General features: G+C 63.9%; 2 protein-coding genes across 3 annotated transcripts; one reads left to right on the top strand and one right to left on the bottom strand.

The window, feature by feature from the left end:
• Positions 4 to 9,910, top strand: NPR2 (natriuretic peptide receptor 2; the record flags this gene model as incomplete). Its single annotated transcript, XM_021380532.1, has 22 exons — positions 4 to 658; positions 3,633 to 3,832; positions 3,909 to 4,022; positions 4,478 to 4,613; positions 4,708 to 4,802; positions 4,881 to 5,013; positions 5,111 to 5,195; positions 5,267 to 5,387; positions 5,867 to 5,941; positions 6,021 to 6,098; positions 6,215 to 6,319; positions 6,676 to 6,747; positions 6,832 to 6,991; positions 7,078 to 7,233; positions 7,317 to 7,485; positions 7,597 to 7,743; positions 7,920 to 8,043; positions 8,149 to 8,217; positions 8,285 to 8,459; positions 8,565 to 8,663; positions 8,755 to 8,846; positions 8,923 to 9,910. Coding segments are annotated over 22 exons (3,123 nt in total), but the record flags the coding sequence as incomplete, so codon positions are not given.
• Positions 10,042 to 12,132, bottom strand: SPAG8 (sperm associated antigen 8). Of its 2 annotated transcripts, XM_021381181.1 has the most exons (7): positions 11,813 to 12,132; positions 11,289 to 11,631; positions 10,760 to 10,934; positions 10,646 to 10,691; positions 10,428 to 10,542; positions 10,280 to 10,342; positions 10,042 to 10,204 (listed from the first exon to the last, which is right to left on the bottom strand). In XM_021381181.1, exons 1-7 carry the CDS (start codon positions 12,115 to 12,117, stop codon positions 10,070 to 10,072), a joined length of 1,182 nt encoding a protein of 393 aa, XP_021236856.1. In that variant the 5' UTR covers positions 12,118 to 12,132; the 3' UTR covers positions 10,042 to 10,069. The 2 variants fall into 2 exon arrangements, with proteins under 2 accessions (XP_021236856.1, XP_021236855.1); XM_021381180.1 differs by having other exon boundaries at positions 10,042 to 10,342.

The raw sequence follows: 12,398 nt of genomic DNA, 5'->3' as shown, positions 1-12,398 counted from the left end.
CGGCGAGCGGCGAACCCCGACGGGGCGGGCGCCAACCTGACGGTGGCCGTGGTGCTGCCGGAGCGCAACGTGAGCTACGCGTGGGCCTGGCCGCGCGTGGAGCCGGCGCTGAGCCTGGCGCTGGAGGCGCTGCAGCGGGGGGAACCGCCGCTTCTGCCGCGGCCCTTCTCGGTGCGCGTCGAGTTCATGAGCTCCGAGCTGGGGGGGGCCTGCTCCGAGTACGTGGCGCCGCTGAAGGCCGTGGACCTGAAGCTCTACCACGACCCCGACGTGCTCTTCGGGCCGGGCTGCGTCTACCCCGCCGCCTCGGTGGGGCGCTTCGCCTCGCACTGGCGGCTGCCGCTCATCACCGCCGGCGCCGTGGCCGTGGGCTTCAGCGAGAAGCGGGAGCACTACCGCACCACGGTGCGCACCGGGCCCTCCGCCCCCAAGCTGGGCGCCTTCGTCTCCCACCTGCACGCCCACTTCAACTGGAGCTCCCGCGCCGCGCTGCTCTATGTGGACCGCAAGACCGACGACCGGCCCTACTACTTCACCATCGAGGGCGTCTTCCAGGAGCTGCAGGACGGCAGCAACCTCACCGTGCGGCACCACATCTACTCCCCCGACGAAGGCGGCCCCGACATGGCCATCCACTTCATCAAGGCCAGCGGGCGCGGTGCGTGGCGGCGCGGTGCGGTGCGGGGAGGGGCGGCGGGGCCCGACGGGACGGGACGGGCGGGGGTCCCGCGGAGGGAGCGGGGGCCCCGCGCGGGGCTGGGAGCAGCGCCGGGAGCGTGGAGTAGTGCTCGATGGGGCGCGGCGCGGGGATGGAGAGAGAGCAGGGGCTGCTCATGGGGCGTACAGCAGGACCCATGCATGGCACAAGAGGATGGGGACACTTCTGGGAACCCTGTGGCGCACTGGGAGAATCCGAGCACGCAGTGGGACCCATGTGAGTCACAGCAAAGACACGAGGACACTGTGGGACTGGGCTGGGCACGACGAGGGCATGGGCACGCGGTGGGATCCGTATGGGACACAGCGAGAGGCGGGCAGAAGGGGACTTTTGTGGGGCACAGCAAATGAAAGGGCACACAGTGGGACCTCTGTGGGGTCTAGCGAGGGGTTGGGTATGCAGCAGGACCCATGTGGGGCACAGCGCAGGGTGGGCAGAACGTAGGACATGAGGGGGTAGGGGGTCACAGCAGCCTGGGGGGCAGTGGGACCCTGCATGGGGCAGTGGGTGCAGCAGGAGGACAAGGCTGCCCGAGGGCACCTGGGGCCACCTTGGTGCCATCAGGATATCCAGGGCACGGTGAGGAGCCACGGGACCCCCAGTCCCTGCCCAAAGCCCCTCACAGGGCACAGGGGACTTGGTGGCACTCTGGTGGCACCATGTAGCTCAGGCCAAGGGCAGGCTGGACGTGGAGGCGGAGGTGACGGTGCAGACGTGGCCACTGATGGGCAGCGCTGGCAGTGGCTCTGATGCCAGCATGGTGAGGTGGCTGTGCCCCGCGCAGGGAGGACACAGTCTGGAATACAGGTCACCCCACTTAGTGCTGGTCCCCAGCTGTGACCGTGGCAGAGGGATGGGGACGGGGCTGGGAACGCCCCAGGAGAGTGGCTCTGTCGGGTGTGGTAAGCAATGGAGGGGCTCTGGAGGCAGCTGGAGAGCAAGGGCAGGCAGCTGCTCCTCCATTATTGATGAGCAGGGCGTATTGATCCGGCAGGCAGTGCTCCTTAATGGATCTGAAGATGCTGTGTCATTAGGAAGGACGCAGGGCTAGGATGAGAGGAGCCAGATGGGCTGGCAGGGCAGTGCCTGGGGGAGCTGTGAGCCTCCAGCCCTGAGCCGATGGCTTTCTGGGGCGAGGGAGCGTGCAGGGAAAAAGCTCAGCTCAGCGATCGCTTCCAACGCTTCCGGCTTGGAGCTGTAATCACCCGATGTGATCAGTGCCCCTGGCTCAAGGCAGCATGGGCAAGGACATGGGGCCCCTGGGGCTGCCCCATGGTGTGTGGGGCCATGGGGCACGCTATTACTATGTGCCCTGTGGTGAGCATCGCTTTGTCATCACCCAGGGGTGTGAGTTTGGTGAGGCTGGGGAGAGCCACGTCCCTCTTTGTGCCCCAGCGCTCCCCATCCTCAGTGTTTGCTGCCCCAAATGTGGGTACAGGGGATGCGGCTGCATCCCCATATGGCAACGGTGGGGCCGGCACGCACCTGCCCCATCCCCACGGTGCTTCCATGTCCTTTCTCTGGGCCGGAGGGCGACGTGCTGGGCCCCACGTCGCTGCTGCTGCTCACAGCAGGGCTGATATAATTAGAGCCGCAGACGAGGGAATTACCGGGGCATCTGCCTGCAGAGCGCAGGTCCTGCGCCCGGGGACATGGGTGGGTGCTGGGGTTTGTCCCGTGCTGCTCGATGACGCCACCAGCCCCGTGTGTTTCCCCCATTTGGCTGGCACCTGTTACGCAGCCCCGACCCCTCTGCACATCTCTCACCCCTGGAGCCACGCTGGCTCCATGCCCCCCCTGCAATGGGGGCCCCGGCCATGTGGGCCTCCGCGTGGCCGTGCTACCATCTGCCACCAGCTGTCACAGCCAGGGATGGCCCCACATGGTGTCCTCAAGGACGGAGGGGTGGGGCAGGAGGTGGCACAGGGGTGGCATTGTGTTTTCTGGGGGGATGTCCCATTAGGAAGCCCCAGTGGTTTTTCCCCCATGGAAAAGCCCCCTGAAGCTCTGTGTCCCTCGCACTGCCATGTGCCACACTGCGTCCCAGCGCCTGTCCCTCCCCATGCGCAGTTCCAGGGGTTCTGCAGCCATGGACGATGGCTTTCGCCAAGCCAGGTGTCCCCAGACGCAGATGCCACCCCTGGTCCCCCCACTGCCGTGTGCTCAGTCCCAGCAGTGCTGGGGATAGGGCTGTGCGCGGGGCCAGCGGCTGAGCGTGACATTCCTCCGGCGCCCGCCGCCTCCTCCCCCGTTGCTCAATCGCGGGTTCCCAGCCAGGCTGGCTGGAGCGGGGGCCCTGGTTTTCCGGGGGGAGGGAGGGAGGAGGCGGTGGCAGGAGGGCCCCTGCTCGGGGGGGTTCCGAACGCTCTCTGCACAGCAGCCCATGGGGTGCCTGGCCCCGTAGGAGGGTACCTGCTGCCAGTGCCACACATAGCCCATCTCTGTGTCCATGTGGGGCTGATGGAGCCCCTACTGTTGTGCTGTGGGGTGATAGGGGTGGTGTGACGGGGCCCGGGCACCCCCTTGGCTCTCGGGTCGCAGCAGCAGATGCTCTGTTTCCAATTAATGCCGTGGCCAGCCGAAGGTGCTGGAATCCGGGAACCTGCGCATTCCTGCCGCACGACCGACCGCAAACCCAAACATGTTTTTGTCCCTTTCCTCAGCCTGGATTCCCCAGCGGGCTCTAGGGCATGGCCCTGACGCCGATATTCCCCTTCCCCAAAGCTTTTGGTCCAGGGTGATGGCACTCCACAGTGCGTGGCACATAGGGCATCTGTCCACCCCATGTGCTGGAGCTCCCCTTTCCCCCATACCGGGTGATGTGGCGTGGGCGCATCCAGGCAGGCAGGGCTGTGGGGTGGCCCCATGGCTGTGTGGGGTGGGAGCTGTGCCCTGACACCCTGCATGCCGGCAGTGGTGTACCTGTGTGGGCCACCGGAGATGCTGCGTCGCATCATGCAGCTGGCACACCGTGAGAACCTGACCAACGGCGACTATGTCTTCTTCTACGTTGACGTCTTTGGGGAGAGCCTGCGGGGGGACTCTGCCCGTGACGCCTTCAAGCCCTGGCAGCAGGGTTCGGGGCAGGACGCGGGGCTGCGCGAGGCTTTCCAGGTGAGCTGTGCCCTCCTGCATGGGAGTGGGGGTAGGGGTGGGGACCTCAGTGTGACACGGGCTGCTGCGCTTGCAGACAGTGCTGGTGATCACCTACTACGAGCCCCAGAACCCTGAGTACCAGCACTTCCAGACCCAGCTCATCCTGCGCGCCAAGCAGAAGTTTGGGGTGCAGCTCAACTACTCCCTGGTGAGCAAGTCCCACCACACGCCAATGGGGGACTGTCCCTATGGGGCTCTGCCCGATTGGGGACTGTCCCTTTGGGGTTGCAGAGTGTGGGATGTGGTGGAGGGTGATGCCATACATTCCTGGTGGGAACAATGCAGTGTGGTGCCATCCCGGCACGGTGTGTGTGTGGGTGTGGTACAGGGTTATGGGGCTGCAGGGTTGTGTGTGGCAACACTGTGGGGTTACAAGGATATGCATGGCCCCAGTGCAGGGCTGCGGGGCTGCAGAGGTGTGCATGGCCCCACTATGGGGTTGTAGGGCTGCCGAGGTGTGCATGTCCCTACTGCAGGGTAATGGAGCTGCAGGGGTGAGCATAGCCCCACTGTGGGGTTTTGGGGCTGTAGAGGGGTGCATGGCTCTGGCACAGGGCTGTGGGGTTGCAGGGAGTGCACGCAGCGCTCAGCTTCCTCCTGCAGATGAACCTGGTGGCGGGGTGCTTCTATGACGGAGTGCTGCTGTACGCCATGGTGCTGAACGAGACCCTGCGGGAGGGCGGCTCCAAGAAGAACGCCACGCACCTCATCGAGAAGATGCGGGACCGCAAGTTCCAGGGTAGCGGCAGGGAGGAGGGCCACAGGGGGGGCAGGCAGGCTGCAGGGCTTGGTCCCGTTCTCCACATCCCACCTGGGTCTCACTTGTCCCGTAGGGGTGACGGGACTGGTGAGCATGGACAGCAACAATGACCGCGACACCGACTTCAACCTGTGGGCCATGGGTGACCCCGAGAGCGGGCAGTACGAGGTGGGGGCGGCACTGGGGTCCTGATGGGGGTTGGGGGGCAGCTGGGGAGGGGGTCTGGGCTCAGCTCTCTCCCTGCAGGTGGTGGGACACTACTCGGGTGCAGAGAAGCAGATCCGCTGGCTGGGGCGGCCCATCCGCTGGGTGAAGGGGGCACCCCCCTTGGACAACCCACCCTGCGTCTTTGATGTGGATGACCCCTCCTGTGATAAAAGTGGGTGCATGGGGTGTCCCACTCCATCCTTCCCTGGGGGTGCACAGCCCCACACCACTGCTGACAGCGCTTTAACCCTAACCCTAACCCATGGCAGCCCCCCTCTCCACATTGGCCATTGTGGCTTTGGGCACCGGGCTTACCTTCGTCATGTTTGGCATCTCCAGCTTCCTCATTTTCAGGTGGGTGTGGGCAGGGGGCAGCAGGGTGGGGGGCAGTAGGGATGAGCAGACTGAGCCACCATGCACCCCAGGAAGCTGATGCTGGAGAAGGAGCTAGCCAGCATGCTGTGGAGGATCCGCTGGGATGAGCTGCACTTTGGGAGTGCGGAGCGGTACCATAAGGGAGCAGGCAGCCGGCTCACACTGTCCCTGGTGAGACGTCACCCCTCTGCCCCTGTCCTGTCCCTGTCCTATCCTCCTGCACAGTTCTGTGTCTCTTGTAGTCATATTGTACTCCCTGGGCTCATCCATCCCCTACAAAGCTCTCCATCCTCTATACAGCCACTCTTCATCTGTCCCCAACAAAGCTCTCCATCTCTTATGAGCCACACTTCATCTATTCCCTGCAAAGTGCTCCACCCCCTACAGAGCCACATTTCATCCATGCCCTTCCATCCCCCCAACAGCCCGGAATCCCTGTGGAGCACCATGCCCCATCCATCCCCTGTGTAGCCCTCTGTCCCCTGTAGTGCTGCATCTCTGCAGCCCTCCATGCCCTGTATCACACATCCTGTAGACTTCGCCTTCCCTCATGCTGACCCTGTAGACCAGACCTTCTCCTACCCCTGCCCTGCTCTGCAGGTGCCATCACCCCTCCTGGTGTCCCCATCCCTAACACTCCTTCCCTGCAGCGCGGCTCCAGCTATGGCTCGCTGATGACCACGCATGGCAAGTATCAGATCTTCGCCAACACCGGGCACTTCAAGGTCAGTCTGCACCCCTATGGGATGCCAGCACATGTCCCCGAAGCTGCCTGGCAGGCGCTGACCCCTCTGTTGTCCTCAGGGCAACGTGGTGGCCATCAAGCACGTCAACAAGAAGCGCATTGAGTTGACGCGGCAGGTGCTCTTCGAGCTAAAACACGTAGGTGTGGGGTCTGGGATGGGGTCTGTGCCCTGTTGGAGTGCAGCATCTGCTCCTGGTAGTGGTGGGACAACTGGGTGCTGCCTGTCCCCACCAAGCTCTGCTTGCACCCCCAGATGCGGGACATCCAGTTCAACCACCTGACACGCTTCATTGGGGCTTGCATCGATCCTCCCAACATCTGCATCGTCACTGAGTACTGCCCAAGGGGCAGCCTGCAGGTAATGCAAGGGCACAGGGTGGTGGAGGAGGTGGGGTGGGGAGGGGAAGAGATTGAGATGGGCGTCGGGAAATAAGGATGGGGATGTGGATGAAGATGGAGATGGAGTGGGGATGGAGATTGGGGTGAGGAAATGGGAATGGAAATGGGGATGGGAGTGGGGATGGGGATGGGAATGGGAATGAGGATGACAGGTTGGGGATGGAGGTGAGGGGAAGGATTGAGATGGAGATTGGGATGAGGATGGGTATGGCAATGGAGATGGGGATGAGGATGGAGATGGAGATGAGGATGGGGATGGGGTGGCCAGCAAGTGGTGCTGGTGCCACTGTCCTGGTGCTCACTGTGCCTCTCCAGGACATCCTGGAGAATGAGAGCATCAACCTGGACTGGATGTTTCGCTACTCGCTCATCAATGACATCGTCAAGGTACCTGAGCAAGGGGCACAGTTGGCCTGAAGGGGATGCTGAGGGCTGCTGGTGACACCAGGTCCCTCTATCTGTCCGGCACAGGGAATGGCCTTCCTGCACAACAGCATCATTGGGCACCATGGCAGCCTCAAGTCCTCCAACTGCGTGGTGGACAGCCGCTTTGTGCTGAAGATCACCGACTATGGGCTGGCCAGCTTCCGCACACCCTGCGATGGCGAGGACACACACGCCCTTTATGCCAGTGAGCGCTCACTGTGGGGATGGGGACATGGGTGGCGGGGGGATAGGGGAGCTTTACCTCACTGCTCTGTGGCTGTGTCCCTACAGAGAAACTGTGGACAGCCCCAGAGCTGCTGCAGAAGGGCCATCTGCCTGCGCAGGGCATGCAGAAAGCCGACGTCTACAGCTTTGGCATCATCGTGCAGGAGATTGCCCTGCGCAACGGCCCCTTCTACATTGAGGGCATGGACCTGAGCCCAAAAGGTTGGGGAGATTTGAGGGGGATGGGAAGGTATGGAGTGGATTTTGGGGTCTCTGCTCACCATAAGCCCCTGCTTGCTGGGCAGAGATCGTGCAGAAGGTACGCAACAGCCAGAAGCCCTTCTTCCGGCCCTCCATCGACATTGGGGTGCACAGCGAGGAGCTGGCTGTGCTGATGGAGCGTTGCTGGGCCCAGGAGCCCGCTGAACGCCCCGACTTCAGCCAGATCAAGATCTTCATCCGCAGATTCAACAAGTGGGTGCTGAGGAGTTGGGTACAGCAGTCTCAGCTCCACCTGGGAGTGGGGACAGCCATCAGGGGGGTGTCCCTGTGTCGCCATGTCCCAGCTGACCACTGTCCCTGCAGGGAGGGCAGCACCAGCATCCTGGACAACCTGCTGTCACGCATGGAGCAGTACGCCAACAACCTGGAGGAGCTGGTGGAGGAGCGCACCCAGGCCTACCTGGAGGAGAAGCGCAAGGCGGAGAACCTTCTCTACCAGATCCTGCCCCAGTGAGGGGGGCTGCGTGGGGCTGGGGGCTGCGTGGGGCTGGGGGCTGTGTGGGGCTGAGGACATGGGAGTCCTTGCTTGCTCCCCATGTTGGTGCTGGTGAGGGGAGCAAGGAGGAGGGGATATGTGATTTGAGGAGAGGACCCAAAGCGCCCACTGTCCCTGCTTCCCTCGGCAGCTCTGTGGCGGAGCAGCTGAAGCGTGGGGAGACAGTGCGAGCTGAGGCTTTCGACAGCGTTACCATCTACTTCAGCGACATCGTGGGCTTCACTGCACTCTCGGCCGAGAGCACTCCGATGCAGGTGGGAGCAGGGCTGGGGGTGGGCAGGGGGCTCGCCACCCCCTGCAGTGCCTTGCGCAGAGCTGGGGACACCTGGCTGCCACCATCCCCACTGTGCTTCTTGCAGGTGGTGACGCTGCTGAACGACCTCTACACCTGCTTTGATGCCATCATTGACAACTTTGACGTGTACAAGGTAAGGGGTGTGGGGCACCAAGGTGGGTACCAATGGGTGCCGGCTCCCGCTGATCCCGCTGCTGCAGGTGGAGACCATTGGGGATGCCTACATGGTGGTGTCAGGGCTGCCGGTGCGCAACGGCAAGCTGCACGCCCATGAGATCGTCCGCATGGCCCTGGCCCTGCTGGAAGCTGTCAAAACCTTCAAAATCCGGCACCGGCCCAATGATCAACTGCATCTGCGCATTGGCATCCACACTGGTGAGCCTCAGGGAGCTGGGGGGCTGCTGCACCACAGGGCTGGGGATGGTGGGCATGGGATGCTCTCTGCCCCTCCACCATCCCTGAGCATCTTGGTGCCCCCAGGTCCTGTGTGTGCAGGAGTAGTGGGGCTGAAGATGCCGCGGTACTGCCTGTTTGGGGATACAGTGAACACGGCGTCCCGCATGGAGTCCAATGGACAGGGTGAGCCATGGGTCTGGCAGTGCGCACCTCTGCCCTGTGCACCGCGGTTGAGACCCATTTCCAGCCCTATCCATATCCCTTTGCCCCCTAGCCCTGAAGATCCACGTCTCCTCCACCACCAAAGAAGTTCTGGATGAGTTTGGCTGCTTCGAGCTGGAGCTGCGCGGAGATGTGGAGATGAAGGTGAGGATGTGGTGCTGGGGACAGCACTGTGGGGACAGTGGTCCTGGGGGGTCTGACCATTTCCCCCCATCCCCAGGGCAAGGGGAAGATGCGAACGTACTGGCTGCTGGGTGAGCGGAAAGATCCCAAAGTCGTCTGAGCCCAGCGGAGCCCCCTACCCCCGGGGTGCACCAGGATTCCCCGCAGCAGTACTGGGGCACAGGGGCTCAGTGGGCACTGCACCGCCCGTCCCCTCCATCAGCACCAGCAAAGCTCCCTCCGAGCCTCCCGCTGCCCCCTGGGTGGGGGGACCCTCCTGACCCCCAGCTTCTCGGGTCCTGACCCCCCATCCCTGACCTCTGCGGCTCGGCGGGTCTGAGCCATCCCTGGGGCCTGGCTGCCCCACAGGGCACTTTGCCTTCTCTTTTCAGTACTCTCTCTGCCCCCCCCCCCCCCCCCCCCCCCCCCATCCCCCTGCGCCTGTCTCACCCCTTTCCCAAATAGAGGAAAGGAGTGGGCAGGTTTGGACTTTGCTGTTCCCTTCCATACCCCCCCATGTACATAGCACTCCCCCACCCCGGCCCTGTAAATATCCCCTCCCCAGGTGTAAATATAAGCGTGCGCACAGACTATTTTGTTGAAATACAAATTGCCCTCAGTCCTGCTGTCCCCAGCTCCTGTGCTTTGCTTTGTCCCAGCCAGGTGTGGGCTTTGGAGGGAGGCAGGGGGAACAGAATTGCAGACCTGGGGCAGCTGGGGATGGGAACATGTCACCCACCAGGGGTAAGGATGGGGACATGTCACCCACTTAGGGTTGGGGATGTGTGTCACCCATGTGGAGACAGGGATGGAGAAGGATACACGTCACCAATTTGGACATGGGGATGAGGATGGGATGTGTGTCACTAGCCTGGGAATGGGGACACATGTCACCCACTTGGGGCTGAGGACAGAGATGGGGACATTTGTCACCCACCAAGGGGATAAGAATGGGGATGGGAACGCGTGCCATCCACCTAGGGATGGGGATGCATGTCACCCACCTGGGAGTAGGGATAGGGATGGGGATATGTGACACCCGCTGTGGACACTGTGGATGGACACGTCCCTGGGGATGTGCTACATTTTGTGGTGTGCCTCCCCATAGAGAGCCCTTTTGCATGGGGATTTGGGGTCCCCACAGCCTGCCCTGGAGACATCCCGGAAGACACCAAGGTGCCAGCAGCAGGGCCAGCCCCTGCTCTTTATTGCATGCTGGGCTGCGGCCGGCGGCTTGCTGCCTCATAGGGCAGCAGCTGCTCCAAGTACTTGGCAATGGGGGTGGAGAAGGCGGCGTTCCTGCGGAAGGGACTGTCCCCAGTGCGGATGCAGGTGACACCCTGGAGGGGAGGGGTACAGAGACCCCTGTGAGCAGTGGGAACAGCAAGGTGGCGGGGCAGGGTGTGGGTGCTCACGGGCACGCTGCGGGCTTGCTCCAGCCAGAAGCTGCGGGGCTGCTCTGTGTGGTAGCTGTGGGGCTGCGGGAGAAAAGGGGAAATCCCTGTGAGTTGGGGGGCAGCATGGAGACCCCCCCCCCTTGGGGTGCAGGGTGAGGGGAAATACCTGGGTGGTGGGTGGGGGTGTGGGCTGGAAGCCCCCTGCCTGGTAATCCCGGTGTGTGGTGGAGAGGGTCTCCCTGGGGCCGGGTGGTGGGTGGATCTCCTCCATCAGCTCCTGCCTGCAGGGCAGTGGGTGGGTGTGGGATGCCCAGGACCCCTCTCCCTATGCCCAGTGTCAGAGTCCCCAAGGACAGGGCCTCTCGTGGGGTCCTCCAGGCTCACCAGTACTTCTGGTACAGCATCCTCTCCAGCATGGCCTCCCGATGCCCTGTGGGGAGCCAGCATCCTCAACATCAACCCCCCCCAATCCCTCTCCCCCTTTTTTTGAGGCTGCACCTTGTGCCAGCAGTGAGATTCTGTGGGGCGGGCGGAAGGCATCCTTGGTGGTGGTGCAGGGCCATGAGACCAGTGGCTGTGGGGGAGCCAGCAGCCCACGGTGGCCGTGCCGGTGGACGAAGCCCTCGCTGCACAGCTCTGGTTGTAGCACATTGTCCAGATGGTTGGTGGCCCTCTGGGGATACAGTGTGGGGCACGCCATGGGGTTGCTGTCCCAGGGTGCTCACAACTTCCGGTGGAGGAAACCTCAGCTCTGTGGGTGTAGGGGTCCAGGGGCAGCCAGTGAGTGGGCCCCTGGGTGCCCTCCATCTAATTTTTGCCTAAATGGATGCTTCTGGAACATGCATCATCGCTCCAGCACAGCCCCCCCGAGCCCCCTCCCGCCCATGCTCAGTTGAGCTTCGGGGTGGGCACTGTCCGGTTCCCTCCCCGTCCCACAAAAATCACAGGCATCCCAGCAGCTCGGGTGGCTATTTAGGGAGCAGGGGCTCGCGGTGGTCCTCGGGCTGGTTTTGGGGCGGGGCTTTACCTCCTCCTGCCAGTTGTGGATCAGGCAGGTCCCCCGCGGCACGTGACATCTCAGCTGCTCTGCCGGCACCTCGGGGAGGTCCTTGGCTGTGGGCACCAGCGCCCTGGGGGGCTCCTCGGTCAGAGTCACTGGCACCTCGTGGTGGTCCTCTTCTGTGTTCATCGCCTCGGGGGGGTCCTCGGTCGGGGTCATCATCACCTCCTGGGGCTCCTTGGCCGCAGCCACCACTGTGTCTCCGCAGCACGGGGACACCACGGGTAGCAGCACCTCACCCGCCAGCCGGATCCCACACGGGGGTCCCTCCGCGGGGTCCACAGGAGGGACATGGCCCGTCAGAGCCACCCTGCGTGGGGACAGAGGAACTGCTGGGCTGCATCCCACGGTGCGTCCCCCCCCCCCACACCTTCTGATAACCTCCCACACCCCACGTGCCCTCTGTTTTGGACCCCCAAATGACCCCGGGGACCCCCAAAGCTCGTGACCCCAGTGACCTCCCCACGCCCCCCCCCGTGTCCCAGCCCCACCCCTCAGGGGTCTCGGGACCCCGCCGCGCTCCGTGCTGCATGGCCGCGTCCCGCATCTCCATGGGAACGGTGAACACGCGCCGTGCCCGTCGTTCCCTCGCGCTGATTGGCGGCGCCGCGTGAGGGCGCGCTTCCCATTGGCGGACGAGAGCGCGGGGCGGGACAGGAGGAGAACGGGGCAAAACAGAGCAAGAGGGGTAAGGGGGCGTGGCCATGGGCAAAGGGGGCGTGGTCATGGGGCAAAAGGGCGTTGCCATGGGGCAAAGGGGCGTGGTCAGGTGGGCGCGGGCGTGGGTTCCGGCCATGTGCGCGCTGCAGGGCCGGGCGGGGCCTTCGTGCCCAGCGCCCAGCTGCGAGCTCGGCCCCACGATGACAGCCCGGGGCAGGCAGGGCACGGCCGAGCCGCCCCCAGCGCCTGCAGGACGCCGGCCCCGCTACCCCCCCGCCGGGCAGAAGAAGGGCCCTTTGACGGCGGCGGCGGCCCCGGGCTGTTATTGCAGCGCTCTGCGGTGTGCGCCGGCGGTGCCACCGCGCTCCGGCTCTGGGGCCTCTGTTTATCCTGGCCGACCTCACGTCCCACCTCCTG

Source organism: Numida meleagris, chromosome Z (assembly GCF_002078875.1).
Source record: "Numida meleagris isolate 19003 breed g44 Domestic line chromosome Z, NumMel1.0, whole genome shotgun sequence".
Lineage (NCBI taxonomy): Eukaryota > Metazoa > Chordata > Aves > Galliformes > Numididae > Numida > Numida meleagris.
The sequence above is the reverse complement of the archived record's forward strand: the minus strand, read 5'-3'. Positions and strand labels throughout refer to the sequence as shown.